Here is a 27,901-nt window from a genome sequence, read left to right on the forward strand (position 1 = left end):
TCAAGATGCAGCTCTTTGTCCTTTCCTTGGAAGGTGATGCTAGAAATAGGTTTTGTAATTATCCTGATAATTTTTTTGCTTCTTTACAAGACATCATTGAGGCTTTTAAACATAGATATGGAGATCAAGATGGCTCGCCTTGTGCACCTAGTACTATGCAAAAGGATGAAAGTGATCTTATAAAGAACTCAACTATCAACGAAGATTTCAAGACAATTCTCCATGTCAAAATGTGCCATATTGCAAGCATTATGAATGTTCTCATGATGAATCCAAATCCATGATAGTGGAAAAGCAGGAACAAGTTGTCAAATCAGTGTCGACAATGAAAGGGAAAATGATAAGCATCTTATTGAAGAACTAAAGCAATTGGTTAAATACATGCAGTTCGGTCAAACACAACTAGTGAAAAACATGGAACTTAATCAAGAAAAATTGATAGCTAATTACACCAAGTATATGAGAACTTTGTACACCAAGCTAGAAAAATGTGATGAGGAGATAGAAAACATGAAAATTAATCACTCTGATCACATAGGCACTGTAGTAGAAAAGTGTGCTTAGAAGATGGAGGTTATGAGGACCGACATGCAAAATTATCATGAGAAAAAAATGAGTACTATTCAAGTAAATCATAACATAATGCTGAAGGACATTTTAGCTAGTCAGATTTCTCTTCAGAATAGATTGTTAGCCATGGAGGAAAAGCAAGTGTAATTAATAAAAGATATAGAAGCTAGTCAAATATGTCTTCAGAATAAATTATTGACCATGTCAAGGAAATCAATGCTATGAAGGTTGAACACTATAACCAAATTGATGCAATCAGAATCGAAAAGACCACTCTTCAGGATAAGCTGCAAATGATGAAAAATGTACAAGTTTTGAGACTTCAGGTTAGACCAAAGCATGTGAAAATTCCTATGCTCAAGGAACCTCTATTGCAGCAAAGCTGAATTTACTTCTCCTACATGATTTTAATATACATTATCAAGTTATTTTCTTAAAAACACTGAAGTAAATTACTTCTGCAGCCTACACCATTTTAATTTGATTACATGAAACAAGAAACTGAGCAAAGAACAAGATACATAGGACACCGTTATTTTTGGACAAAATAGTCCTTGGAAAAATCCAATGCGGGAAAACTGGTGCAGCAGCTCTGAGGGTTTTATATTATTAAGCAGTAGTTCTGAATACAATGCTGGATGCCCTCCTGGCAATCCAATTACAGAGAAAAATATAATGGCAGAAAATTGAGTGAGATTACCTCACTTCACCCGGCAGTTTTCAGCTGATCCGACAGCAGATCTGGCTAACCTCAACTATCTCTACGCTGGCCCTGCGTCATCCTTACAGGCTCTACGTCAGCTTTGCGTTGTCTCTTCTGCCTCATAGAGCTTCTGCATCAACCTTCTCCAACTGTTCTGGCTCCTTCATGGAAAAATTTCGGATTTCTGCGTCAGGGAAACTTCTCCTCTGCCCTAGCTCTCCCTGGTTCAGCGTCAAGCCTGCGTGGGCCCAAACTGGGCCAGCGTCAGTCCCTCTAGGTGTTGCGTTGCCTCCATTAGTGGCTCTTTGCCTCTTTGCCCAGTACTCCCGAACTATCCCTACCCCTCTGCTGCAGAATGATCACTTAGTTCGAATTTCTCAGCTTCCAAGCCCCAAAAAATTTCGAACTCTAGATCAATTCGTTTTCTCAGCGTGTGTTTCTAAATGAACCCCAAGCCTCCTTCTTATAATTTTCTCGTTGAGACTTCACCGGCTAAGATTAAAAACTTAACTTGATCTGCTTTCTAGAACATTCTCGCCCATATTTTGATTAATACTCATTAATATTTTAATTTTCCTAAGTTTAGACTTAGGAACCCCATTAAAAATATTAATTATTTTAATAAAATACAATCCGGGTGGAATTTCACCAAACAGTTTCTGGGTTCTATAAAAACTTATGTGCCTTGGCCTCTCCACCAATTTTCATGGCTAGAGCACATTCGATGCTATGAAAAAACTAACACTCCCTCTTAGCGAGGAATGTGGTCTAGCAACAATGTTCGACTACATGTTGCTCTGTCTTTGAAGCATCTTCTTTCCGCACTATTGTTGCCATCAACGCTATGCTATTGTTGCTACTGTACTGCTGCCCATGACACTTTCACTGCCACTGCTGCATCTATACTACATCTCCCTCTGCATCTTGCTGCTAACACTGCCATTGCTAGCTCTGCACTGCGTCATTTTCCAATTGTTGCTGCTCAGCAACGGAAAAGCATCCCAAATTTCTGAACTAAATGTGTTCAACATAATACCATGTGAATGTTGGAATTTCACTGCTACTAGTCTCTAACCCTCTGAATCTTCTACGCTGGTGCTGACTTTTGCACTGCTGCCAACCTTGCTCTGCACTGATCAGTCTCTAGTCTCAGGCTACTACATTTGTCTCTCTAACCAACCCACTGCATCATCTGACAATAATCCCATCTCGCTACTGCTAAAGCTCAAGCTCCCGTAGCAAGGAATTGACCTAAGAGGTGGGTTCCTCAAGGATCCTCCCACATGTAGTCCTCCTGACTACAGTTCTATATCGCCCCACTTCCCTCCTAGAGATGTGTGGGCACTCATGGCAAACTCATCTTCGACAATTTTTGTTGGAGCAGCCTTAGGATCATGTTTCTCATCTTTATCATTTTTCTTCAAAGGACACTGGGATGCAACGTGGCCCATCTCACCACATCTAAAACATTTCACCTTAAAAATGTCCTTCTTCCGCTTTTGCTTCTATTGTCCCTTTCATGCTAGAGTTGTGTTCTCCTCCTCCTTCTTGGTCTTCATGCCACTCCAACTGTTTCCATTAAGTTTGACCTTAACTAGATCCTTCCTTAATTCTTCCTGTTGAAGGGTTACCCACATCTCCTCCCATGAAGGTAGTCTTTCCCTGCCCAATATACTTTGGACGAAGACTTGCCATTCATTCGAGACTCCATTCAAGGCCGTCCTTACCATCGCGGTAGGCTGAGGAGTAGACCCCACTGTAGCAAGCTAGTCTCTGTTATCCTGAAGATGTTGAAGATAGGAGTTAACTCCTTCTCCCTTTTGCATTAATGTCCGCTGCAACTTTTGTTCTATGTACATCTTCCGCATTTTAGAAGAACCTTCATACAGTGAAGACAAAGCTTCCCACATTTCTTGGGTTGTATCTTTGCCCTACAAGTGTGAGACCACATGATCTCGAACTCCATCAAGTATGAACCTCTTCGCCTTTCCTTGCTCGGCCTTGTACTTCTTCTGATCATTGTCCGCGAGAACAACCACAACACTCTTGACGTAAGCTTCGAAATCGTACTCCTCTAGAACAACTAAGATTTTGGTCTTCCATATGACATAGTTGGAAGCTCCTTCCAACCTGTCCTGATCTCTAAGCCCATGTGATGCCATCTCACCCAAACTATCGAATTGACTCCTCTAGTCACTGCGCAGCACTGGTCTGTTGCCCGACAAGTGAAAAAATTTGAACTTTTGGCGAGAAAAGTCCTCTGAGGAGAAAATTTCCCTTCTATGTGTCTTTGTTCTTTTCCGACGGATTTCTGCCCCAGCAAAAACTGCGCCCTTCAAGCACTGCACTGAGGCTCTGCGTCACTCCCTCTACCTCTGCAAGCTCACGAACCAAAAATCGTACCTCTCTGTTGACTATCTCAAAGAGAGATTTCCTCAGAATCTCTGCTTTCCCGGCAAGGACTACACAATCCCTTCAAGGATTCAAATTGTTGCCAAATGCAGCTATTGGCCTCTCTGCTCAACACTAGATCTATTCTTCCTGTTTCAAAATCAATGCTCTGATACCAAGTGAAAATTCCTATTCGCAAGGAACCCCTACTGCAGCAAAGATGAATTTACTTCTACTTGATTTTAATATACATTATCAAGTTATTTATGAAAAAACACTGAATTAAATTACTTCTGCAACCTACACCAATTTAATTTGATTACATGAAACAAGAAACTGAGCAAAGAACAAGATACATAGGACACCGTTATTTTTGGACAAAATAGCCCCCGGAAAAACCCAATGCGAGAAAACCGGTGCAACAGCTCTGAGGATTTTATATTATTAAGAAATAGTTCTAAATACAATGCTAGATGCCCTCTCGGCAATCCAGTTACAAAGAAAAATATAACGGCGGAAAATTGAGTGAGATTACCTCACTTCACCCGACAGTTTCTGGCTGATCCGGCAGCAGAACTGGCTAACCCCGACTATCTCTGCGCTGGCACCTGTGTCAGCCTTACCGGCTTTGCATTTGTTGTCTCTTCTGCCTCCTAGAGCTTCTTTGTCAACCTTCCTCGACTGTTCCGGTAGCTCCCTGGAAAAATTTCGGATTTCTACGTGAGGGCAACTTCTCCTTAGCGTTGGCTCTCCCTGGTTCAGCGCCAAACCAGCGTGGGCCAAGACTGGCCCAGCGCCAGTCCCTCTAGGTGCTATGCTGTCTCCACTAATGGCTTTTCGCCTCTCTGCCTAGTATTCCTAAACTATCCCTGCTCCTCTGCTACAAAATGATCACTTAGTTCGAATTTCTCAGCTTCGAAGCCCCAAAAATTTCGAACTCTAGATCAATTCGTTCTCTCGGCGTCTATTTCTAAATGAACCCCAAGCCTCCTTATACTTTTCTCGTTGAGACTTCAACAACCAAGATTAAGTATCTAATCAACCGCTAAGATTAAAAACTTAACTTGATCCGCTTTCTAGAACATTCTCACCCATATTTTGATTAATACCCATTAATATTTTAATTTTCCTAAGCTTAGACTTAGGAACACCATTAAAAATAATAATTATTTTAATAAAATACAATCCGGGTGGAATTTCACCAAACGGTTTCGAGGTTCTTTAGAACTCATGTGCCTTAGCCTCTCCACCAATTTTCAAGGCTAGAGCACATCTGATGCTACCAAAAAACTAATAAAGCACAAAGGGTTTATCACGACTCACAGATCTCCCGGTCGACCAAAGCATTTCTCGTCTCATCGAAAGGAGGTCACTTTTCCCATTAAGGACAAGTCGACTTTGGTTACAAAGGAAGACTGAGTTTATGTATCACCACTAACAAAGTATATTCAGAATAAGATTGGGCATACTTCAGATTCTTCAGATCTTTCATCCAAACATCTTCAAAATCAAGAAAGGAAATCTATAGTGATCTCATTGTTGACATCACAACCCACCCAGAAGAAGAACAAAAAGGAGAAAAGCAGGAGCTGATTTGATGCATTTGATGGTTGAGAGCAGCTCGATTTTCGGATAAGACAAAGTCCTATGATATGCATAATCGGGCATGGCACATTCGAAAAACAACCTACAGATTTTCCAGAAAGCAGGGAAATTCTTAGTGTGCACTATATTGAACACATCTGATGCCACAGGGCATCCTTTATAATTTATCTCTAACCCTACACTCTATTATTTCATCGTTTCATTTTCTAGTTAGATTAAATTTACATTTCATGTTAACAGAATAGTTAATGGTACAAGAGCTTTTATTTCATGTGCTTAATGTTATAAGATGATATTTGGATGGACACTACTTATGTAATTTTGTGTGTTGCTTGGGTGCAGATTCTGGAATCTCCCATTCTTTCGATGAAGCAACGTGTCCCCAAGTAGAGCCAGATGTTGACCACTTTGTGTCAACGACCCCATAGCAGTACACCCCTTTTTTCACAAAAGGGATCTATCGGGTTCGAGTGTTCTAATCATTCAGATCTTATCATCAATCGACATTTTTGTAAAGATTTCAAACCCATATTGCATATGTATAATGTAAATAATCCTAGATGACCACGTCTGTATGTAACAACCTAGGTAAACCTATTGTATGGGTGACGATTTCCATTCTAGAAGGTTTTTTATCTCAGTGATTCATCTATGTCTCTAGACACAAATGATCGACAAATTTTTTCCCTCCACCCTCACCCCAAAGCTACGGTGGATTTTGTCTTCAAGATCTTAAGCGAGTCCTAGTGTTTTAAATTGAGTCTGTGTAAAAGTGATTTGGGAATAATCCTAGCTAATTGGCTAGATTATTTTATTACAATTCACTTGATCTATTGGATTATATTTTGTTGCATAAATGGGTATTTTTGGGGGGTCTATAACGAACGGATTTTCTCATTTCATGTATTAAAATGAAGAATCTTGACCTAAAAAATATTTAGTGCATGGTCCCTCATAATTACACACCATGGCAGAATATTAGAGGGTTGGAAAAATTATTAATCCCCTTATAAATCAATTAATTAAATTTTCCGGCAAAATTAAATTAAAATCATAATCCATAGATTTAATTAATTTTTTGTCCTAGGTAAAATTAAATTATCCAAAGGTAAAATTTGTGAGCTTTAAAGAAATTGATTTTTGGAGGTCCCTGGCCAAGGGAATATAGAAGAAATCAAGAAATTTTCGACCCTTAGGCCTTGGTGGTTATGTCAAAGTCAATTTTTTTAGAAATTAATTCAAAATAATTAATTTTGAGTTAATTAAAAATCAATTAAATGAAAATTTTGATTTTTCCTCAAAAAATAAATAATTTCGACGGTAATGATTAAAGGTTAGTTAAACCTTTATGAATGGTCGAGATTAATTTGACAGGGATCAAGCCAACTAGCCATTGAAGAATTTATCAATAAATTAGAGTTCAATGTCAGTCTATTTTTAATCCGATCTTTGGATCGTGTACTAAGCTCTCAAGCTCTCTTGTATATTTTCTATAATAAATGCAAAAGTCTTTGGGGTTTCAACTTGCGGTGTCGTTCCTCTTCATGAATTTATGGTAACATTGTTTTAATTTCCGCTTAATATTATGTGAAAACTATCAATCAATAGCTCTCTTAGAATAATCTGAATACAGGTATTTTATGCAGTTTGTTGGATCTAGGGTAATATTTTTAATCTTGATTGAATTAGCAGATATCTCTATTTCTTCATATTTTTATTGTTATTCTATTTCTCTACTTGATTTGATGGTCGATCTAGTGTCTACAAAAGATCTCTCAAGTTTTCATTGAGCATTTGGGGATAGTCCTCGGTTGGACCAGCGAACTCTCAACACATATTTTTTTAATAGCCGACCTCATATAAGCTTCAGGATTTATCTAACGATTAATTTTTTCTGCAGGGTGTTTTTGGGCTAGTACATCTCTAGAAAAACCAAAATTTATCTTTTAAATATTTTGTGGAACATTTGATATATCAAGGGGAAAAGTGGATATTTGACCGACCTTGATTGTATTCTTGTTCTCTCATTTCACATGGAAGGTTAGTCTTTGAGTTTGGTCCTAGTGGGACCTCCTCTAAGGCCTTAGGTCTTTGGTAAGGGCACTAATGGGGAGGATCTTATTGAAGAAACGTGTCCAAGATATTCCATACTTGCCACTTTCCATTTTTCCCATTATTCCATCTCCATTCCTCACGTTGGTGGTCATTGGTCATGGGGATTGGCACCCTTTCATCCTCATCCTTGAGTTTGGGCTTTGGAAAAGTTTGTTAGGTCCCTATAATACTAGTGATTCCCCCATTACTATTATCATTGTATCCCTTATTGTTATTGTTGTGCCCTTATTGTCCCCATATTGTTATTATTGTGCCCCATAGAATCTCACTATTGTTATTTTTGTGTCTTTATATTATTATTGTTAGGTCGGCTTGGTTATATTGTGTCCCCTTAGACTCCTATATATAGAAAGGAGGTTTTGTCATTTGAATCATCCAAGAATTGTTCATTTGTGTAATGTAAAGGAGGTTGCCCCCTCAAAGAGGGTAAATTCTAAGGTGGTGATCTATCTTTTTATCTTTTCGTGAGTTGGTTTCCTAACATTTGGTATCAGAGCTTTGGATTCTAGGGTTTCGTTGCTCCAAATAGGTCATCGTGGCATTTTCGCTATAATTTTTTTTCTACGACGTTTTAGAAGCGAAAAAAAACCCATTTGAGATGAAATCACGCTGAACCTCGGGTTTGAATTTCAGAGCTTGTCTCGCTATATTTACAGAGATATGATCCAAGGAAGTTAGGGTTTTTGCAAGCTCCAAAATTTAAGCTAAAACAAGTCATCGTGGGATTTTCGCTAAAACAAAAACCCACTTGAGAATAAATCAGTCTGAACCTCGGCTCTGAATTTCAGATCCTGTCTCGCTATATTTTCGAAAATATAGTCTGAGGAAGTTAGGGTTTTTGCAGACCCTCGAATTACATTCCAAACAAGTCACCGTGGGAAAATCGTCATAACTATCTCTCTGAGCATCAGATTGAAATTTCGTAAGAAGTTACAAAAAGAGGACGGACTGTAGTTTCTTGTATATATTTTTCAGATCCAAAGGTCAAAACAGTGACACATGGCACTTCATACAAGTTCGCTCTTTTGAAAAGGTATATAATCAGGTCATCTTGGGAGATTGTGCATAAATCTTTCTTAGAGAATCCAATTTCGATCAGACTAGTGGCATTGGAAAGAGGACATAGAGAGCTACGGCAAGTCACGATTTCAGAACTGAAAGAACTGAAATTACAAAAATACAACAACTTCAATATCAGGCTCCTACAAAGTGAAAAAAAAAGGTGTAGTTTTTTTTTCCAATTTTTGCATAAGCTTGGTTTGAAAAATTAGTTTGAAGCAGTGTTGTTAAAATCGCGATTTTTTCAAAAAATCGCGATTTTATCACTATCCCGCTTAAATCCCGCTTAAATCGCGATTTTTATCCCAAAAAATCGCGGGCTTTTTTTTATAACGATTTTTCCCGAAAAAATCGCGATTTTTTATTTTTACTGAAAAAAGCGCCGAGGCGCGGGGCAGCGGGCTTTAAGTTATGAAAATCGATTTTTTATTAGTCATTTCTGACTTTCGCCGCGTGGAGGACGAGGAGACGCCTTGTGGAGGAGAGCTGAAGGGTTTGGGAGCGAATCCAAGTGGTTTTAGGAGAAATCCAAGACAAGATCACCAATTTGTCCATAAAAACAGTATGTAGATTAAATTTTTTTTGTTTTCCTTGTTATAAACTTTGTTTTTCATTGTTTTTGGTTGAGAAATTTCATATGGGCACCATTTGTTTTCAATGTTCATTGTTTTTAAAGATTTTTTTGTAATTTTTCATTGATTTGGGATGGGTAACTTGGTATGACTATGGGAACCAATTTTTTATTTTTTTTTTCATTTTTTTAAAACATTGTTTATGTTTTTTGATTTTCATTGTTTTTTGGCATTTGCCATTTGGTTGGGTAACTTGGGATTTTGTAAATTTGCAACTTGTAATTTTGTAAATGCTAAATTGTAATTTGTAATCCTAAATTCCTATTTCCTAATCCTTATTTTTCCATAGGTTTGCAAATTCAAAATTCAAAAACAAACATGCCAAGGAAATTGGATCCTTTCTGGGAATATGGTGAACCTAAAGCTCCGAATGATAGACAAAACTTGAATTGCAAGTTGTGTGGAAAGGAGATATTCGGGGGGGTGTACAGGTTGAAGTTCCACCTTGCACAAATCCCTGGACGTGATGTGGGGCCCTGTATAAATACAAATCCTGAAATTATCCAAAGAGCCATGAGAGCATTGGGAGAATTAGAGCACACTAGAGAGGCCAAAGAAGAACTCAAAAGGCAACTAAAAAGGTCAGCTGAAGGAAGTGGGCCAAGTGGCACTGGTTCTACTGCAGCGTCAGTCAATCCGGTAGCTGCATCATCATTTTTTGTTCCTCGAACCACACCTGGTTCACAACCAACTATCGGTTCAATGCTAAAAAGAACTGAAAAAGAACAAGCTGATAGGTTGATGGCAAAATTTCTCCTCTGGAGTGATATTCCTTTCAGCATTGTAAGGAATAATCCATTTTTCCAACCTACTGTTGATGCTATTGCCAGTGTTGGCCCGGGGTACAAAATCCCTTCTCTTCATGATTTCAGAGGCCGGATTCTTCAAGAGGAAAAGCGTGATTGCACCCAAAGATTGGAGGATTTTAGGGCATCATGGGCACAAACAGGATGCACTGTTATGTCAGATGGTTGGACTGACCAAAAGAGGAGAACCCTTATAAACTTCTTGGTTAGTTGTCCCAAGGGGACTATGTTTATCAAATCTATTGATGCAACTCATCAAATCAAAGATGCAAGAACTTTATGTGATTTGCTGGATGTGTTTATTTTGGAGGTGGGTGCAGAAAATGTTGTCCAAGTCATAACGGACAATGCTGCAAATTATGTTGCTGCTGGTAGAATGCTTATGGACAGGCATCCTACTTTATTTTGGACACCTTGTGCTGCCCATTGTATTGATTTGATGTTAGAGGACATAGGGAAAATTCCCTTTGTCAAAGATATTGTTGACTCATCAAAAAGCATCACAAAATTTATTTACAATCACACATCTGTGCTTAGCTTGATGAGAAAATGCACCAACAACAAAGAGTTGGTGCGCCCCGCCATTACACGGTTTGCGACGAGTTTCATATCTCTTCAATCCCTCTTGAATTCTATGTGGGATTTGAAGAGAATGTTTCTTTCAGAGGAGTGGCGTGCTTCGTCAATGAGCCGCAAACCAGAAGGAGAGGCCGTGTGCAGACTAGTTTCATACCAGGAAGACTTCTGGGCGGGAGTGCAGGAGGTGTGCGCTGTTACTGAACCTTTGGTAAAGGTTCTTCGGTTGGTTGATGGTGAGAAGCCCGCAATGGGCTATTTGTATGAAGCCATGGACAGGGCCAAAGAAGCCATTCGGTCCTACTATGATGATAAGGGAGATGATGGGTTTCAGAGACAACTCCTTCTATGGGAAGTGATTGATGAGCGATGGAACAACACACTCCATCGTCCCATTCATGCTGCTGGGCTTTTCCTGAACCCTGCATTTTCTTATGCATGTGGGTTTGATTTTGATGCTAAGGTCGTGGAAGGATTATTAACCTGTGTCCAGAAGATGGTGAGATCTCCAGAACAACGTATAGAGATCTCTAGACAAATTGAGACATATAAGATGTCAGGTGGCACATTTGGCTTTGAGATGGCTGTCACTGATAGGACGATTAAAATGCCAGGTATTTTTTAGTTTGTACTTTGTAACTTTGTTTCAAATTTCATTGTCTCTTCAAATTCCATTTTTTTCTTATGTTTATTTAAAATTTTATTTGTAATTTTGTTGTAGACGCATGGTGGAAGATGTATGGTGGCAGAGTACCCCTTTTGCAAAAGCTTGCCGTACGCATCCTCAGCCAAACATGCAGCTCCTCAGGATGTGAGCGCAATTGGAGTGTATTTGAAAAAATACACAACAAGAAGCGCAATAGGTTAACACTTAAACATTTAAAATATTGCAAATTTCCAAATAAATTTTTGAATTCATTAAAGTTTTAAACAATATTTTTTTTATAATATTAATTATTAATTATTATTTCATGAACTTTGTACAGGTTGGAGTCCCATAGACTTAATGACATGGTCTATGTCTACTACAATCTTCGATTGTGGGTGAGACAACTAGAGAGGACACCTGATACGGAAGCCATCTCATTGGATGGGATTGACACCACTGCTGAATGGAGGGTTGAGACCGAGAGGCCTCTCATGGATCCCACTGATGATTGGTTAGTGCAGGATGAGGGGGAGGAGGAGGGGGAGGAGGAGGAGCAGGAGGAGCAGGAGCAGGAGCAGGAGGAGGAGGAGGAGCAGGTGGAGGAGGAGGAGCAGGAGCAGGAGGTGACACCGCCTACCCGAGCTACCACTACCACCAGTAGAGGACGTGGTCTCCGTCTACTTCAGCCTCCTGTAGCTGCTACTACTAGTTCTTCAGCTTCTAGAGCACGTCAGACTCCACTGCCATTTCCACCAGCACAGGCACCAGCTTCTACATCTAGAGGGAAAGAGAAAGTTGTGCCATTTTCTCGCAAGAGGGGCAGAGGAAATCAATAGGATTAGACTTTCATTTTATTGTATATGACATTATGACATGATGAGATACATTATCATATTTTTTGTTGATATTTTGAGGCTGAGTTGGGACTCAGGACTTACTATTCAGGACATAATTCAATGTTATGTGTGATTTTAGCGCTAGAAATGATATTAAACATCTTATATATTAGTTTTTTTATCATATTTATGTGTCAATGTATTTATTTTATGTTGTAGATGGTTTAGATATTAAAAAAATTGAAAAAAAATGAAAAAAATGAATATTTTTGTGCCAAACGCTTTTTTCCCGCTTTTTTCCGCTTTATTCCCGGCGCCGATTTAATCCCGATCGCGCTTTTAACAACATTGGTTTGAAGGAATTCAAAGCAGTTTTGCAAAAATCGCGATATTATCGCAATAAAATCGAAAAATCGTGATTTTTTGAGTTTGGCAATATTATCGCCCAATTTTTACACTAATTTTTTTTTTGAAAAATCGCGGGAGAAAAAAAATAAAAAAAAATTATTATTATTATTTTTATTTTTATTTTTTATTTTTTCTTCGACGATTTTTTGATGAGAAGGAAGTGACACAACCTACCCAGGCTACCCCTGTCACCAGTAGAGAACGTGGTCTACCTCCTGTAGCTCCTAGTTCCTCAGCTTCTAGAGCGCAACAGAGTCCACTGCCAACTCTACCGGCATCTACATCTAGAGGGGTAGAGGAAATCAGTAGTATTAGACTTTAGTTATTTGGTTTATTTCATTGTATATGACATTATGACTCATGATATGAAATACATTATTATAATTTTTGTCGATATTTTGAGGTTGAGTTGGGACTCAGGAGTCAGGACTTACTATTCAGGACATGATTCACTGTTATGTGTGATGTAGCGCTAGAAATGATATTACACATCTTATATATTAGTTCTTTTATCATATTTAGGTGTCAATGTATTTATTTTATGTTGTAGATGCTTTAGATATTAAGAAAAAAAAAATGAATATTTTTGTATGTTACGATTTCTCCCCGATTTTCACTGATTTTTTCCCGATTTTTACCGATTTTTTTCCGATTTTTTCCCCTCGCCGATATATCCCGATAACGATTACTACAACATTGATTCAAAGGGCATAGTGAAGCATTATTATCGGTAATTGATACCCCGAGGAAAGAAAATGGAAACACCTAGTAAGCAACCTGAAAGCTCTGGCATGACTCATGAAGAAGAGCAAGAAATGCAACATGATATATCAAAATTACAAGACCAAGTACAACAAATTTCACTCGCACAAAAAGTAATAGAAGCTAGGATGGATGAATCAAAGAAAGACGTAGAAGCTAAGATGGATGGTTTAAATAAAGGCGTAGAAGCTAAGATGAATGGCGTGGAAGCTAAGATGGACGGCGTGGAAACTAAGACAGACGATTTGAACACAGATTTGAAGACAAACATAGAAGATTTGAAGACAGATTTGACAAAGTTTCTACAAGAAATGCTTACTAATGGCGAAAGGGTAGTAAAGGAAACTCATGATGAGAACAAAATAAATGTTAATCATGATTTCATAGACTCTAATGTTGGATCGAGGAACTACCATGTTTCAAAGATCGATATGAGGAAGTTTGATGGCAAGGATCCCGAAACATGGATACTACAGATGGAGCAATTTTTTGATCTCCATAATGTGCAAAACACACAAAAGGTACGCATTGCAATTTTATATTTGGAACCAAATCAGTTTGTATGGTATTGATGGCTTTGCTCTCGTAAACAAATTGTCACTTGGGCTATTTTTATGGATGAAATGATAACACATTATGAGGATACAAAAAACAACACTCTTTTTAGCCAATTGATAAATCTCAAACAAAAGGGTTTGATGATGGAGCACATTGAGGACTTCCAAAATTGAGTATAAGGGTAAAAGATATTCCAGAGGAGAATAGGATTGATATGTTCATAGGGACTTTAAAAGATAACATCCAACATGAGGTTCGCCAACATGAGGTTCGCCTTTGGGAACCAGATTCATTGGAGAAGACATTCAGGTTGGCAAGAAAAATGGAAAGCAAAATTATAGCAACAAGGAAGCCTACCATTCACAATCATAAAGATGGAAATGTCGCTACCCCTAGCCATCCACAACCTACAAGGTTGGCACCACAACAATTGGAAGAAAAAAGAGCAAAAGGGCTTTGTTACAGTTGTGATAGCAAATACACTAAAGGTCATAAGTGTGCCGAGAGGAAATTATTTTACATAGATTGTGAAGAGGAGGAAGAAAAGGAACAAAAAACGTCAAAAGAAGAGGATATACACCAGGAACAAACCCTAGAAAAAGAAGAAATGAATCCGACCATATCTTGTAATGCATTGGCTGGAATTACCACTCCTCAAGCTATCAAGATAGAAGGGCATATCAAGAAGAAAAAGGTAATAGTGTTGATTGATTCGGGAAGTACCCATAATTTTATTCATTATAAGATAGTCAAAGAATTGAATTGCTTCCTATATCCAGCACCAGAGTGTCAAGTGATGGTTGCAAGTGGAGAAACCATAAATTGCTCAGGAAAGTGCCATAATATCAAGCTATCCATGCGATAATATATATTGAATAGCCCAATGCTTTCCATTCCAATGGGTGGTGTTGATGTTGTACGAAGAGTCCAATGGCTACAATCCTTGGGTACAATAGCTTTTAATTTTCAAGAATTTTTCATGAAATTCTCTTCAGAAGGAAAGGAAATTGAATTAAGGGGTATCGCAGGGAAACCGGGAAAGATAATCAGCTCTAATGGAATGACAAAGCTTCTAAAGAAAGAACAACGAGGCATAATTGCACAATTATGTTCACTAGAGGTTCCCACATTGAAATCATCCATTTCTCTAGATCTCCAAAAAGTCTTGGACAATCATTTCAAGGTATTTGAGACTCCAAAAGGCCTCCCACCTATTCGTGATCATGATCATGCTATCAATTTGATTCCAAGAAGTGTTCCTCCAAACATTAGGCCTTACAAATATCTCTATGTCCAAAAGAGTGAAATTGAACGTATGGTTGCAGAAATGCTAGAGGCTAGTATAATTCAACCTAGTCAAAGTTCTTTCTCTGCTCCAGTAATATTGGTTCACAAGAAGGATGGATCATGGCACATGTGTCCAGATTATAGGGAGCTCAACAAGCTCACTATTAAAGATAAATTTCCCATTCCTGTCATTGATGAATTATTGGATGAATTGCATGGATCAATTTACTTCACCAAGTTAGATCTTCGTTCAGGATATCATCAAATCAGAGTGAAGACTGAAGACATTCCAAAAACGGCATTTAGAACTCATGAGGGTCATTATGAATTTTTGGTCATGCCTTTTGGCCTTACTAATGCACCTTCTACATTTCAAGGTTTGATGAGTTCCATTTTCAAACCCTTAGAAAATTTGTGTTAGTGTTTTTTGATGACATACTAATCTACAGCAAGTCTTGGAAGGATCAAGTCCAACATGTTGACATGGTGCTCAAACTATTGGAGGAGAAACAATTATATGCAAAAATGTCCAAATGTTTCTTAGGAGTACAAGAGGTGGAATAATTGGGTCATATTGTATCTCATAAAGGTGTTAAGGTAGACCCTAGCAAAATTAAAACCATTAAAGAATGGAAAAATCCCTGCATCCATAAAGCATCTACAAGGATTTCTCAGGTTGACAAGGTATTATCGCAAGTTTGTTAAGAATTATGGGAGAATAGCAGCACCTCTAACAACATTATTGAAGAAAGATGCATTCTCATGGACTCGAGAAGCAACGAAGGCCTTTGAACATCTTAAAGAGGCAATGTGCCAAGCACCAGTCTTAGCTACATCGGACTTCACAAAAACCTTTATTGTGGAATGTGATGCCTCAGGAAATGGAATTGGTGTTGTTTTAATGCAAAAACAAAGACCAAAGACCCATTGCTTTTGAAAGTCGTCCAATCAAAGGAAAGTATTTACACAAAGCTATTTATGAGAAGGAAATGCTAGCAATACTACATGCACTTAAGAAATGGCGACCCTACCTAATGGGAAGACACTTCAAGGTCAAAACAGATCATGATAGTCTTAAATACTTTTTGGAACAAAGATTATCTTCAAAAGAGCAACGAAAATGGGTCACAAAAATGTTGGGCTATGACTTTGAAATCATCTACTAAAAAGGGAAGCAAAATGTTGTGGCAGATGCACTCTCAAGAAAGGATGAGGATGTGGAAGCATTTCTTTGTGCCATTTCTATTATCCAACCAGATAAGATAAACGAAGCAAAGGATGAATGGAAGAATGACGAGGAAGTGTGGGCATTCATTCAAAAGATACAACAAGATCTCAGTACATATGATACATTTAGCTGGAAAAATGATTCGTTATGGTACAAGGATTGGTTATACCTATGTAAGAATTCCCAACTCAAACGAAAGATTCTTAGGGAATTGCACACCTCTCCCTTAGGAGGGCACTCAGGATTTCTAAAAACCTACCACAGGGTTAAGAAGGATTCTTTTTGGGATGGCCTTAAATCAGATATTCAAAATTTTGTGGCCGAATGTTTGGCTTGCCAACAAAATAAAGTTGAAACAATTAAGACCCCAGGACTATTACAACCCTTATCCATTCCAAGCCAACGTTGGGAGGAGGTTTCAATGGATTTTATCACAGGTTTACCCAAAACCGAAGGAAAGAGTGTTATCATGGTGGTAGTTGACAAACTTACCAAGTATGCACACTTTTGTGCATTATCTCATCCATTTAAAGCGAATACAATTTCTACTGCATTTATGGAAACAATTCAAAAGCTACATGGAAACCTAAAAATTATTGTAAGCGACAGAGATCCCATTTTCACTGGAAATTTTTGGACAGAATTATTTTCTTGTGTTGGGACTCAGTTAGCTCATAGCTCATCTTATCATCCTCAATTTGATGGGCAAACTGAGATAGTAAACAATGTTTGGAAGGATATCTTTGTTGCTTTGTATCCGATAAACAGACACAATGAGTCAAATGGTTGCCTCTGGCTGAATGGTGGTATAACACTTCCTTCCATACTACAACAAAAATGACCCCATTTATGGCACTTTATGGATATCATCCACCATCTATCACATCATATTTAAGAGAAAATTCTAAGGTTCAAGCAGTGGAAGATCACATCGAGCATCAGCAACAAGTTCTCCAACTCTTAAACGATAACCTTACCTTGGCGCAGAATAGAATGAAACAGCAGGCAGATCAACATCGCAGCGAAAGAAGTTTTGATGTAGGTGATTGGGTATTCCTACGACTACAACCATATAAACAAATGTCCCTCAAGCAAGCTAAGAAGGATAATAAATTATCACCAAAGTATTATGGTCCGTACAAGGTGTTGCAAAAGATAGGTACTATGGCATACAAATTGGAACTTCTTGCAGCTTCTCGAGTGCACCCAATTTTCCATGTTTCATGCTTAAAGAAGGTTATATGTGACAAGATTCCAGTTCAAACAATATTGCCAGAACTTGATGAGGAAGGAAAAATCATATTGGAACCTGAAGTAGTCAAAGAAGCAAGAACTCGACAGCTACGAAATCGATCAATTTCAGAGTATCTCAGCAAGTGGAAGAACTTACCTGTTGAAGGTTCCACATGGGAGGATGATAATTTTATACAGAAGCACCCAAAACTACTAAAGCGTTGAGCACAACACTTTTTTGAAGGAGGGGCATGTTAGGTCCCCATAATACTAGTGATTCCCCCATTACTATTGTCATTGTATCCCTGATTGTTATTGTTGTGCCCCTATTGTCCCCATATTGTTATTATTGTGCCCCATAGAATCCCACTATTGTTATTTTTGTGCCTATATATAAAAAGGAGGTTTTTTCATTTGAATCATCCAAGAATTGTTCAGTTGTGTAATGCAAAGGAGGTTGCCCCCTCAAAGAGGCTGAATTCTAAGGTATTGATCTATCTTTTTATCTTTTTGTGAGCTAGTTTCCTAACAAAGTCTCCCTTACAGGTTGATACAACTAAAGAAAAGATAAAATCATAAGAAAGTTGGAATGAAAGAAAAAAGATAAAATGCAAATGATGGATAGGACATTTGATTAGCACATGGGAAAAAGCCTAGCATGAGCTCTACCCCCCTCATTAGCCATCACCCAGTTCCTCAAGCACATGATGCTTCATCTATTAAAAGTAACTCTTGTATTGCCCCAACCCTAATGAGCAATAAACTAACTCAACTTCAAGGGGTATTAAATGTAAAATCTCAAAAGGAAAGCTTGAGCACTTGAGTTATGCACCAAACCAAAGCAAATCATAAAGAAGTAAAAGGTGCACCACGGGAGTGGAGAAAACAGGCCGAGGAAAGGGGTGAAAGGTAACTCATGCCTGCATGATTGCTCCCTCCTTATATCTATACGCTCAAGATGTTGGAACTTATTAGTTGGTCACATGGCTATGCCACTTTGCCCTGAAGTCTTTCACACTTCGCTGCCACCATTCTCACACACACCTATAAATTGATGGGCTAACTTGGAACATGTTACTTTGCCTTAGGGGTTGGCAACAACTAATAGGGTTATCCATCTAACTATCCCTAACATAAGGATGTAACATGTTTACAAGACTTGATCTAGCTAGACATCTAAAGATGAGCTTTGTGTGAAGTATTATTGTGAACCTAACATTAGGTATTGTCCACAATGATGCATTTATGGTTATTGTTCCAACTTATTGGTAAATTCACTTGATTTTGGGTAAGGTTTTGTCAGGTGTTATTGTCATAGCAACAGAGGCCTTTGGAGGCATGATTATCACTCCATTCAACAACATACCAAAGGATGTTTTACACATTCCACAAAGCATATAGGATTTTGTTGTTGTATTGTTCTCCACTCACAGCAGAGCATTAGGCTACTTGATGATTCCACATAGTACTTGACACTCTGGCGTACCCCCAGATGTTGAAACGTTGACCCCATGAAACTTGGTGTTGGAGATATTAATGATGTGTAGGTGGACCCACGACGACACTAAGTTGGCCTTGACATTGTTTGATGGAACTTACTTGTTCCAAAGCCTAGATGGTTGTGGTTATCCTTGTGATCAGAAGGGAGGACTTGCACATCACTCCTTGGCGCCAATGCTTGAGTAGAATAGTGCCATGTCACTCCTCTTGCCCTTTAGAGGGTGGTTGATTGATATAGTGCGAAAGGTCTTCTAGCTTCATGTCTTAGCTAGGAAGATATTGTTTTGCCTCTTTAGAAGCTTGCATGCAACATGCAAGGCATGCATGAGGGTATGTGACACGCAAGGCATGCATGAGGGTTGCATGAGACATGCATGACATGCAAGCTATTTATAACTTCTTTCTTATGTTTAGGAAAAGAAGGCCTAATAAAAAGTAAGCTACTTAATTTCAGTGACATATCTTTAATAACTCAATGATTTAATCTCACCTAGCAATCTAGGCCTTAATGAAGTTATAAATTAAGCCTTAGGGAAGAGGCTAAGATACATAGTCATTGTAGAGCACTTGAGCAAGAGATTTGTCAAGTGAGAAGACTCGACTTGGCAGAGGAGATTTAGGAGGATGCTGAGGAGATTTCGAGAGGAAATCTAGAGGTCGAATTGGAGGAAGACGGAGGCCAAGCAACAAGGAATCAAGCCACAACTCACAAGTGTGAGTGAGGAAGCGCACAAACAGTTCACATATGCGACAAGACAATGACGTGTTGAATAATGTAACTAGGTTTGATCTTCATAAAATTATAATGTAATATATTTGTCACAAGAAATTTTATTATTAATAAAATGACTTATTAAAGCATGGGTTTCATGCTTGGGTCATCATTTTTAGGTCAAAGCCTCCATTGTAGGCTTCTAGGTTTTATATTGAGTCAATAGGGTCATTGTCATTTTTATTAGACCCTTCTTGAGCTTTTGTATCATGTAAAAAGAATTATTTTAAGTCAAATAGGTCATTTGACACCTCCACACCAAGTCAGCGCTATCCCTATGAAGTCGGCCTACATTAGGACAATTCGATCCACATAAAGGCTATATATGGAGAGGCAATTCGATCCCTTTGTCACATTCACTCAACAAGTTCGATATACAAGCAAGAGGCAGAAAAAGTGCAAAATAATCAGAGAAGGACGAAGCTTGTTGGGAAGGATCTAAATCTAAGTGTTGGGCTATCTATCTCTCACACGTGTGAAGTTACTACGCATTTACTGGGGCTGAAATTCTAAAATCTATTGCAGGTCGAAGTCTCTTAGGGGTCGAAATTTTGTTGCTAGAAGGTCGAAGTTGTCGCTGGGAAGCTGTCACTTGGGAGAAGAAGGAAGGGCTGACTTGGTTATTGGAGGAAGCCTGTGTCTAGGTCAAACGAGTCTTGGGTCGTCTCATTTTGTTCTTGAAACAACTGAAGGAAGAGTTTTGACTGGGTTTTCCCCTTATAGGGGTGTTTCCCTGGTTGTGTGCCTAAATCTTGTGTCTCTTGTTCTTATGATCTTCATACACATATAATTTGCTAATTTCTTGATGAGACATAATCAAATAAACGAATAAAAGAAGCCAACATAATTCATAAGTAATTATCAAGAAGAGGAATCAAAACCCTAATTCCTACAAGTATTGATTTCTCAACATGGTTTCAGAGCTAAGGCAAAGAAGGTTGGAGATCACTTTGTTGGCTTGGAAGAAAAGGTTAATCCCTCTATGACAAGGTCCTTGAAGATGGGATTCAATATCATAAGAATTGCAGGAAGCTAGATTGGAAGGATCATCTACAAATACACATGCTTGCCCCTTGGCAACGACTTGGTGAGAATCACTGCAACCTGTTCATCAATGGATATATAGTAAAGCCTCACTACTCCTCTTTGAACTCAATCCCTGATGAAGTGGTACTTGATCTCTATGTGCTTTGACGAGTCATGAAATACTGGATTCTCTGTGAGTTTAATACAACCCTGATTATCACAGTATATTGTAGTTGGTCTTAGCCTCTGACCAAATAGGTCACAAATCATCTTGGAAATCCAAATAGCTTCACAAATGACCTGACTACCTGCAATATACTTAGCTTTTGCTGAGCTCAGTGTCACTGATCTCTACTTCCTGGTGAACAACGACACCACTGTCGAACCAAACATGCAACAACATCTGGAAGTACACTTCCGGTCACTAACATTGTCTATCCAATCTGAGCCTGTACACCTTGTCAACCTCACTCCATCTACACGGATATAGTCTAGGAAGTCCACTATGCCCTATAGGTACCTCAACACATGTTTTGTCTCCATCATAAACTGAATCCATTAGGGGAGTTTTGAGGTCTAAAATGGGCCTCCTAAGGAAATTATAAAATAATAGTGGAAATAATAAAATAATATTAGATTACATCATCAACTTTTAGAGGGAAAAAAAGAAAAAACTATTTTTTCAACTTGTATTTTCAACTTATCTCCCTATGGCTTTACTCAAATTTCGAGCGGAAACACTCATTGGATGCAGAATTTGATTCCTCATTTGAGTACCCATGTTGCATACTTTCGATGGACCCTGCTACACGAAAAATGAGAAATACATGAAAAACGTGATTGCAATCACGTTTTTCATGTATTTCTCATTTTTCGTGTAGCAGGGTCCATCGAAAGTATGCAACATGGGTACTCCTTGGATGAGGAATTAAATTTTGCATCCAATGAGTACTCCCACTCAAAATTTGAGTAAAACATTAGGGAGATAAGTTGAAAAAATAGTTTTATTATTTTTTAATCTTTTTACTTTTCTACTCCAAAAATGTTGAACCATCCCCCATGGTTGACATCATGATCTTGAATCCTATTGGTTCTTATAAAGTTTATTTTGGTTGTACATTTTTCTTAGGAGGTCCATTTTAGACCTCAAAATTTCCCTAATGAATGTATTGACTGGGAAACAAATATTTGGTCTAGTGTTGACCAGATACATCAACGAACTGATCAACTGATGATACACAGTGGAGTTCACTAACTCAGACTCTTAAGCATGCAGCTTGTTCCAACTGGTGATCATCGGAGTAGCCATAAGCCTGCAATCCTCCATACCAAATCTCCTCAGTATGTCTCTTGCATATATGCCCTGGCCCACGAAGATATGCCCATCCTCTTGCCAAACCTCCAACCCCAAAAAGTAATGCATTAGTCCCATATCGATCATGTCAAACTTTGAAGCAAGGTCCCTCTTGCAGTGTTGGAGGAGTCTCTCCTCTCCTATAATAAACAAGTCATCCACATATAGAACCAAAATGAGTGGATCGTCACTAACCATGATTAAATATAGGTCCATATCTGCATCACTCTTCTGGAAACCCATCTGTAGCGACTTCAAGCAAGTAGGCATCTATCCTCTCATACCATGCTCTCGGTGTCTGCTTTAGTCCATATAAGGCTTTCTTAAGCCTACACACATGAGACTCTCTTCCATGCACCTAAAAGCTATGTGGTTGCTCAATGTACACCTCTTCCTGTCTAACCCCAATTGAGAAAGGCGGCCTTCCCATCCATCTAGTGAATCCTCCAACCCATCTCAACTATTATAGATATCACTGCTCTAATAGAGGTATAACAAGCAACTGATGCGAAGGTCTCCTCATAGTTAACTCCCTCTACCTGTGACAACCACCACGCCACAAAATGAGCTTTGACTTTCTCCACACTACCATTTGCATGTTTGATTTTGAAGATCCACCTGGAAGTCACCACTAACTTGCCCTCAGGTGTCGACACTCTCTCCCACACATCATTCTTCATAATGGAGTCATACTCCTCCACCATGGCATCCCTCCAAATCTGTTGACTAAGAGCCTCCCTGTAGCTACCTGGCTTAGTCTCCACAACATCTGCCACATAGCCACCCAACCGTTCTAGTGGTATGCTCTCCCTCACTGACCACTTGGGTTTCCCCACTGCCTCTTGTGCTTTCTTCAAGGTCTCACGAAGCCATTTTGGCTTTCTCTTCCCTATAGTAGCGTCCTCAATTGGAATGAGAAAATCCTCCACTAGAGCCTCTCCTCCTTATGAGGAAATCCCTTCTATGGTTGGTGGTAAAGTTGTACTTTGAGATCATGTGCCTAATGATACTGGACTATGTGAACTTGTCACCCTAGAAGTAGGTGATCCTCCTAATCCTAGTGTAACAAGTGAAGATCCTGATACCTGTGGTGTGGCACCTTGCTAAGAAGCCTACTTCTCTACCCAATCAACCTCCCGAGACCTCCTCAAGGCCCCTTCCTCAAATCTCACATCCTGCCTCAGGACAACTTTCCTTAGCGCAGGAATGTATATACGATAGGTCTTACTGGTCTCACTGTAACCCACAAAGGTACCCTTCTCTGTGATGGGTTCTAAATTCATCCTCTTCTCCTCAGTGACGTGTGAATATGTAAGGCACCCAAATATCTTGATGTGGCCAATCTTCAACTTCTTCCCAGAAAAAGCTTCCTCGAGATTCTTACTCCCCAAGACTCTATATGGACTCCTATTCTGCAAATACACTATAGCGTTACACGCCTCAACCAATAAAATGAAAGGTAGCCTCTAATCATGCAACATAGCTCTATTTGCACCCACTATGTCCTTGTTCTTCCTCTCTGCCACCCCACATTTTGTTGGGGGTTAGAAGGCACTATGTACTCCTTCACGATGCCAACACTCCTATAGAACTCCTTCATCTCCTTGGAGGTATACTCGCCCCCATTGTCTAATCTCAAAACCTTGATATTCTTCCCCGTCTAGTTCTCCATGAGAGCCTTAAATTTTTGGAACCTCTTGAAGATCTAATCCATGGTCTTTAGAAAGAAAATCCAAGTCTTCCTGGAGTAGTCATCAATGAAGCTCACATAGTACTCGTGTGCACTCAACGATATATGAGACATAGGACCACACACATCAGAGTGTACCAAGTCTAGGATACCTGCTACCCTACTGTCAGTGCTTCAGAAAGGTGTCTTAGTGTACTTTCCCAAAGCACACCCCTTGCATATTGTTAAAAATTGTAACTAGCTTCAATCTTCATTATAATGTAATTGTAATCATGACATTGTACATTCTTTATAAAGAAAGAAAAAGAAAGAAAGACAAATTATATTTTATTTTTGGAGTATGGGTTTCATACTCAAGTTTGAGTCAAAAGCATGTTCTTCGTGCTTTTAGGTCTTCTAGGTCTTTCTAGGTCTTGCTAGGGTAAAGAATTATATTGATCATGCGTCATAGTCCCATTTGGACTCATTGTAATGGAGAAAATATTTATTTTATCATGTAAAAGCCATGGATAAGCCCAAGACCAAGTCGACCCAAGAGCAAGGACAAGTCGGCCTAAGGGAGGGCTATTCGACCCTCAAGAAAGGCTATAAATAGAAGGGAGCTCGACCTCATTTCCACACACAACACAACATAGTTCGATTTGCAATAGCGAAGGAGAAAAAGAGTAGCTAGAGGACAAAAAAGAGGAACAAGAGGTGAAGTTTGTCAAGGATCATCTTTCTCCCTATCTCGCTAGGGTTTTTGTGACTGCCAGCTACAAGAGGATGAAATTTCGAGCAACTGCTAAGGGCCGAAATTTTGTTGTTAGGGTCGAAATTGCACCAGTTTGGTTGCAGTATCGAAGTTTTGGAAACTATTATGAAGTAGATCTTGTTGGGAGCTAATTTGGGTCTTGGAGGGTTTGTTGGCTTAGGTCTTTGGGTCTTGAATGTCTCTTTTGTAAGCAAGATTCTAAAGAAGAAGAGAAGCATTTTTCAGGTTTTCCACTTGGAGGGGTTTTGCCCTGGCTTGGAGCCTATATCTTGTGTACTCTGTCTCTTTGTGATCTTGTTTTTGGTAATTGCTTGATGAACATAATCAAAGAAGTAATAGAAGAACATCTAACATCACAAGTAATTATCAAGCTAAGGAAAATAAGTAATAAATATCAAGTCTCCATATTCTCCAACATTGTACCAGATCTAAAGTGCAAGAAGGAGACTCAAGATCACATCTTTGTTGGCTTTATGGCAAGGGTTATAAGGAAGGGTTTCACGATTTTTGAAAATCTTGCTACATCTATCAAAGATCATCTCCAAGCTTCTAATGGAAGCAACAGATGGAATCTTGTTCTCCGCTTTATCCGACACATTCAAGGATAAGAATGTATGGGTTATTGACAGTGGTGCCTCCAAACATATGACGGGAGAATGCAGTCAACTCCAACCCCTATCTAAGGGAAGTTCATCTCACTCCATCAAACTCGGAGACAACAAGTGCTATCCAGTAAAAGCCATTGGGGGTCTAGATCGTTGGAGCTCGAGTCAGGTGGAAAAATTCACCTCAACAACATCTTATATGTTCCAGGTTTGAAGAAAAATCTACTTTCTATTTCTTGTCTAGAGGATAAGGGTAATAGAGTTTCTTTTGTTGATGGAAAGTTTTTGGTTTGGGATAAGGGCTCTAATATTAATGAAGCAAGGGTGATTGGGGTTCATGAGGGAACATTGTATAGACTTTATACACCTCTAGCTCAAGCCCTAGTTCACTTAGAAGTGAGTCCTTCCAAACTATGGCATAGAAGGTATGGGCACCTTCACTATAATATTTTGCCATCTATGAGTCAAATGGTCAATGGCATCCCCGAAATAAACAATGATCATGAAGAAACTTGTAAGGGATGTGCTCTAGGCAAGAATGTAAAGAAACCATTTGCAAGTAGTGAAACCAGATCTAAAGAAATTTTGGATCTCATACACTCAAATGTATGTGGACCTATGGTAGTTAAGTCTCTTGGTGGGCATCAGTATTATGTAACCTTCATTGATGATTACTCGAGAAAAACTTGGCTATAACTTCTCAAGAACAAGGATGAGGTATTCGAAAAGTTTTACGAGTTCAAAAATGAAGTGGAAAATCTAACCAAGAGAAAGATTAAAATTCTAAGATCAGATAATGGTGGAGAATAAACCTCCAAAGAATTAATAGCTTTCTGCAAGGAAGCAAGAATCAAGAGGGAGCTCATTGTTCCCTATAATCCTGAACAAAATAGTGTAGCAGAAAGGAAGAATCGTACTATTGAAGAATGTGTCAGAGCTATGTTGCACAATCAAGATATTCCTCAATTCCTATGGGGTGAGGCGTGTATGATAGTTATTTAGTTGCAAAACTAAATTCCTCACAGGATCCTCAACAACATGACTCCAAAAGAAGCATTTACAGGAAAGAAGCCAAGTGTGGATCATCTTCATATATTTCGATGTCTTGTATATATCCATGTACACAAGGATAAAAGGAATAAGTTATATCCTACTAGTCTTAGGGGCATATTTGATGGGTATAGTGCTTTATCTAAAGCATACAAAATCCATATTAAGCAGGATCGTCGAATTGAGGTAAGCAGAGATGTCATCTTGATGAAAACATAGCTTACAAGAAATCGAAGGATGTTCTAGTTGACTCTGATGAAGAAGTCCCTATCTTTAAATATATCTCTAAGGACAACGATGGTCAAGAACTGGGACCTACTCAAGAAGATGTTGAAGGTCCTTGTGATCCTATACAAGTAATTGTTCTAGAAAATCGGAAGAGGCCTATTTGGTTGAAAACTACTCTTCAAGAGGCACAAGAACATACAACATCAGGGACATCTAGGGAAAGTAAGAGACCAAAGAGGTATTTTGGATATGCTGCATGTTGAGAAATGTAACTAGTATCGGTATTCATAATTGTACTTAAGTCACGATGTAATGTAATTGTCAAAAAGAAAGAAAGAAAAAATTATTATGAGCATGGGTTTCATGCTTACTCATTTTCTTTCTAGGTCAAAAGCACCCACTGAGTGCTCCAGGGTTAATGCCATGAGTCTTAGCCCATGTCATCATTTTATAGATCCTTCTTGGGCATTATATATTGAGAAATAAATTTGTAAAAGAGTCAAAATTGTAAAAATAGCCTCCTCCATCAAGTCGGCCTGCCCACTGTTATTGTCGGCCCAAAAGAGCAGCCTCAAACCACTATATATACCCTGGGATTCGACCTATTTTGGGGAGAAGATAAGAAGGATTCGGTATGCAACTGGTAAGTCAAGGAAAGTGATGTGAAGTCTAGAAGAGGAGGAGGAAAACATGAGTGATGAAGAGGAGGATCTTTATCAAGCTAAACAGATCGAAATTTTGTGTTTTTGTTCACACGTGCAAGTGAGACTGTGATATTGTAGGACCGAAGTAGTTGCAGAAGAGAAAAAGGTTGAGATTCTATTTTGAGAAGATTCACCTTGTTTGAGTTGATTTTGGAAGATCAAAGCTTGTTGAAAGAAGATTACTTGGGAAGGCTGACTTGATGGATGGAGAGAGTCTATGGTTTTTGGTCAAAAGGTCAAGGTTGTCTCATTCGATTTGATTCTATAGAAGAAAAGAAGAATTTTTGGGTTTTCCCTTAGAAGAGGGGTTTTGCCCTGGCTGAGTGCCTACATCTGGTGTTCATTGCATATGATCTTCATGTTTTTGGCATTTATTTGATGATAAGAACACTAAGATAATCAATAAAAGAATAATATAATATCACAGGTAAATGTCAAGTAAGAGAAATCAAAAGACAACTTGCCCTAATGCTGCCTTAAAAGGATTTCTCAACATGGTTTCAGAGCTTGGTTCGTTGGCATAAGGGCAGTTAAAAGGTCACATCTACAAAGTATATACCTCTGTAATTAGGCTGCAGGCCTGAGCAAGACAAGTTAAGTAGTTTGAAGAGTATAAAAGCATTGTTCTTGATGACCGAGAGGCTAGTTTAATAGCTCATTCAAGGTCAAATCCTTTGGTAGGAGGAGCAAAGTCCTGGGCATAAACATTAAGGTCTGAAATCACCTTTCTAATCTGAATATTATGTCACCTCAGGAAACCAAAATATTCAGAATTCTATACATCAAGGAATGGAGAGACA

At 38.7% G+C, this 27,901-nt stretch overlaps 2 protein-coding genes across 2 annotated transcripts in view; one reads left to right on the top strand and one right to left on the bottom strand.

Moving 5' to 3' along the window:
• Nucleotides 1-27,901, bottom strand: part of LOC149235826 (uncharacterized) — a 296,225-nt gene that overhangs the window by 14,488 nt on the left and 253,836 nt on the right. The window lies entirely within an intron of this gene.
• LOC149235827 (uncharacterized) lies at nt 10,086-11,628 on the top strand. Its single transcript, XM_089461469.1, has 2 exons — nt 10,086-11,320; nt 11,444-11,628. The coding sequence occupies exon 1, from the start codon at nt 10,108-10,110 to the stop codon at nt 11,080-11,082; it is 975 nt and encodes a 324-aa protein (XP_089317595.1). The 5' UTR covers nt 10,086-10,107; the 3' UTR covers nt 11,083-11,320; nt 11,444-11,628.

The sequence above is a fragment of the Pinus tabuliformis genome, chromosome 8 (genome assembly GCF_031772625.1).
Source record: "Pinus tabuliformis cultivar Carrire ecotype Pingquan chromosome 8, CPIR1, whole genome shotgun sequence".
NCBI lineage: Eukaryota > Viridiplantae > Streptophyta > Pinopsida > Pinales > Pinaceae > Pinus > Pinus tabuliformis.

Bases quoted from the DNA above. Each gene is read 5' to 3' on its own strand.
- LOC149235827 (XM_089461469.1), top strand. From the start codon at position 10,108: ATGTTTATCAAATCTATTGATGCAACTCATCAAATCAAAGATGCAAGA.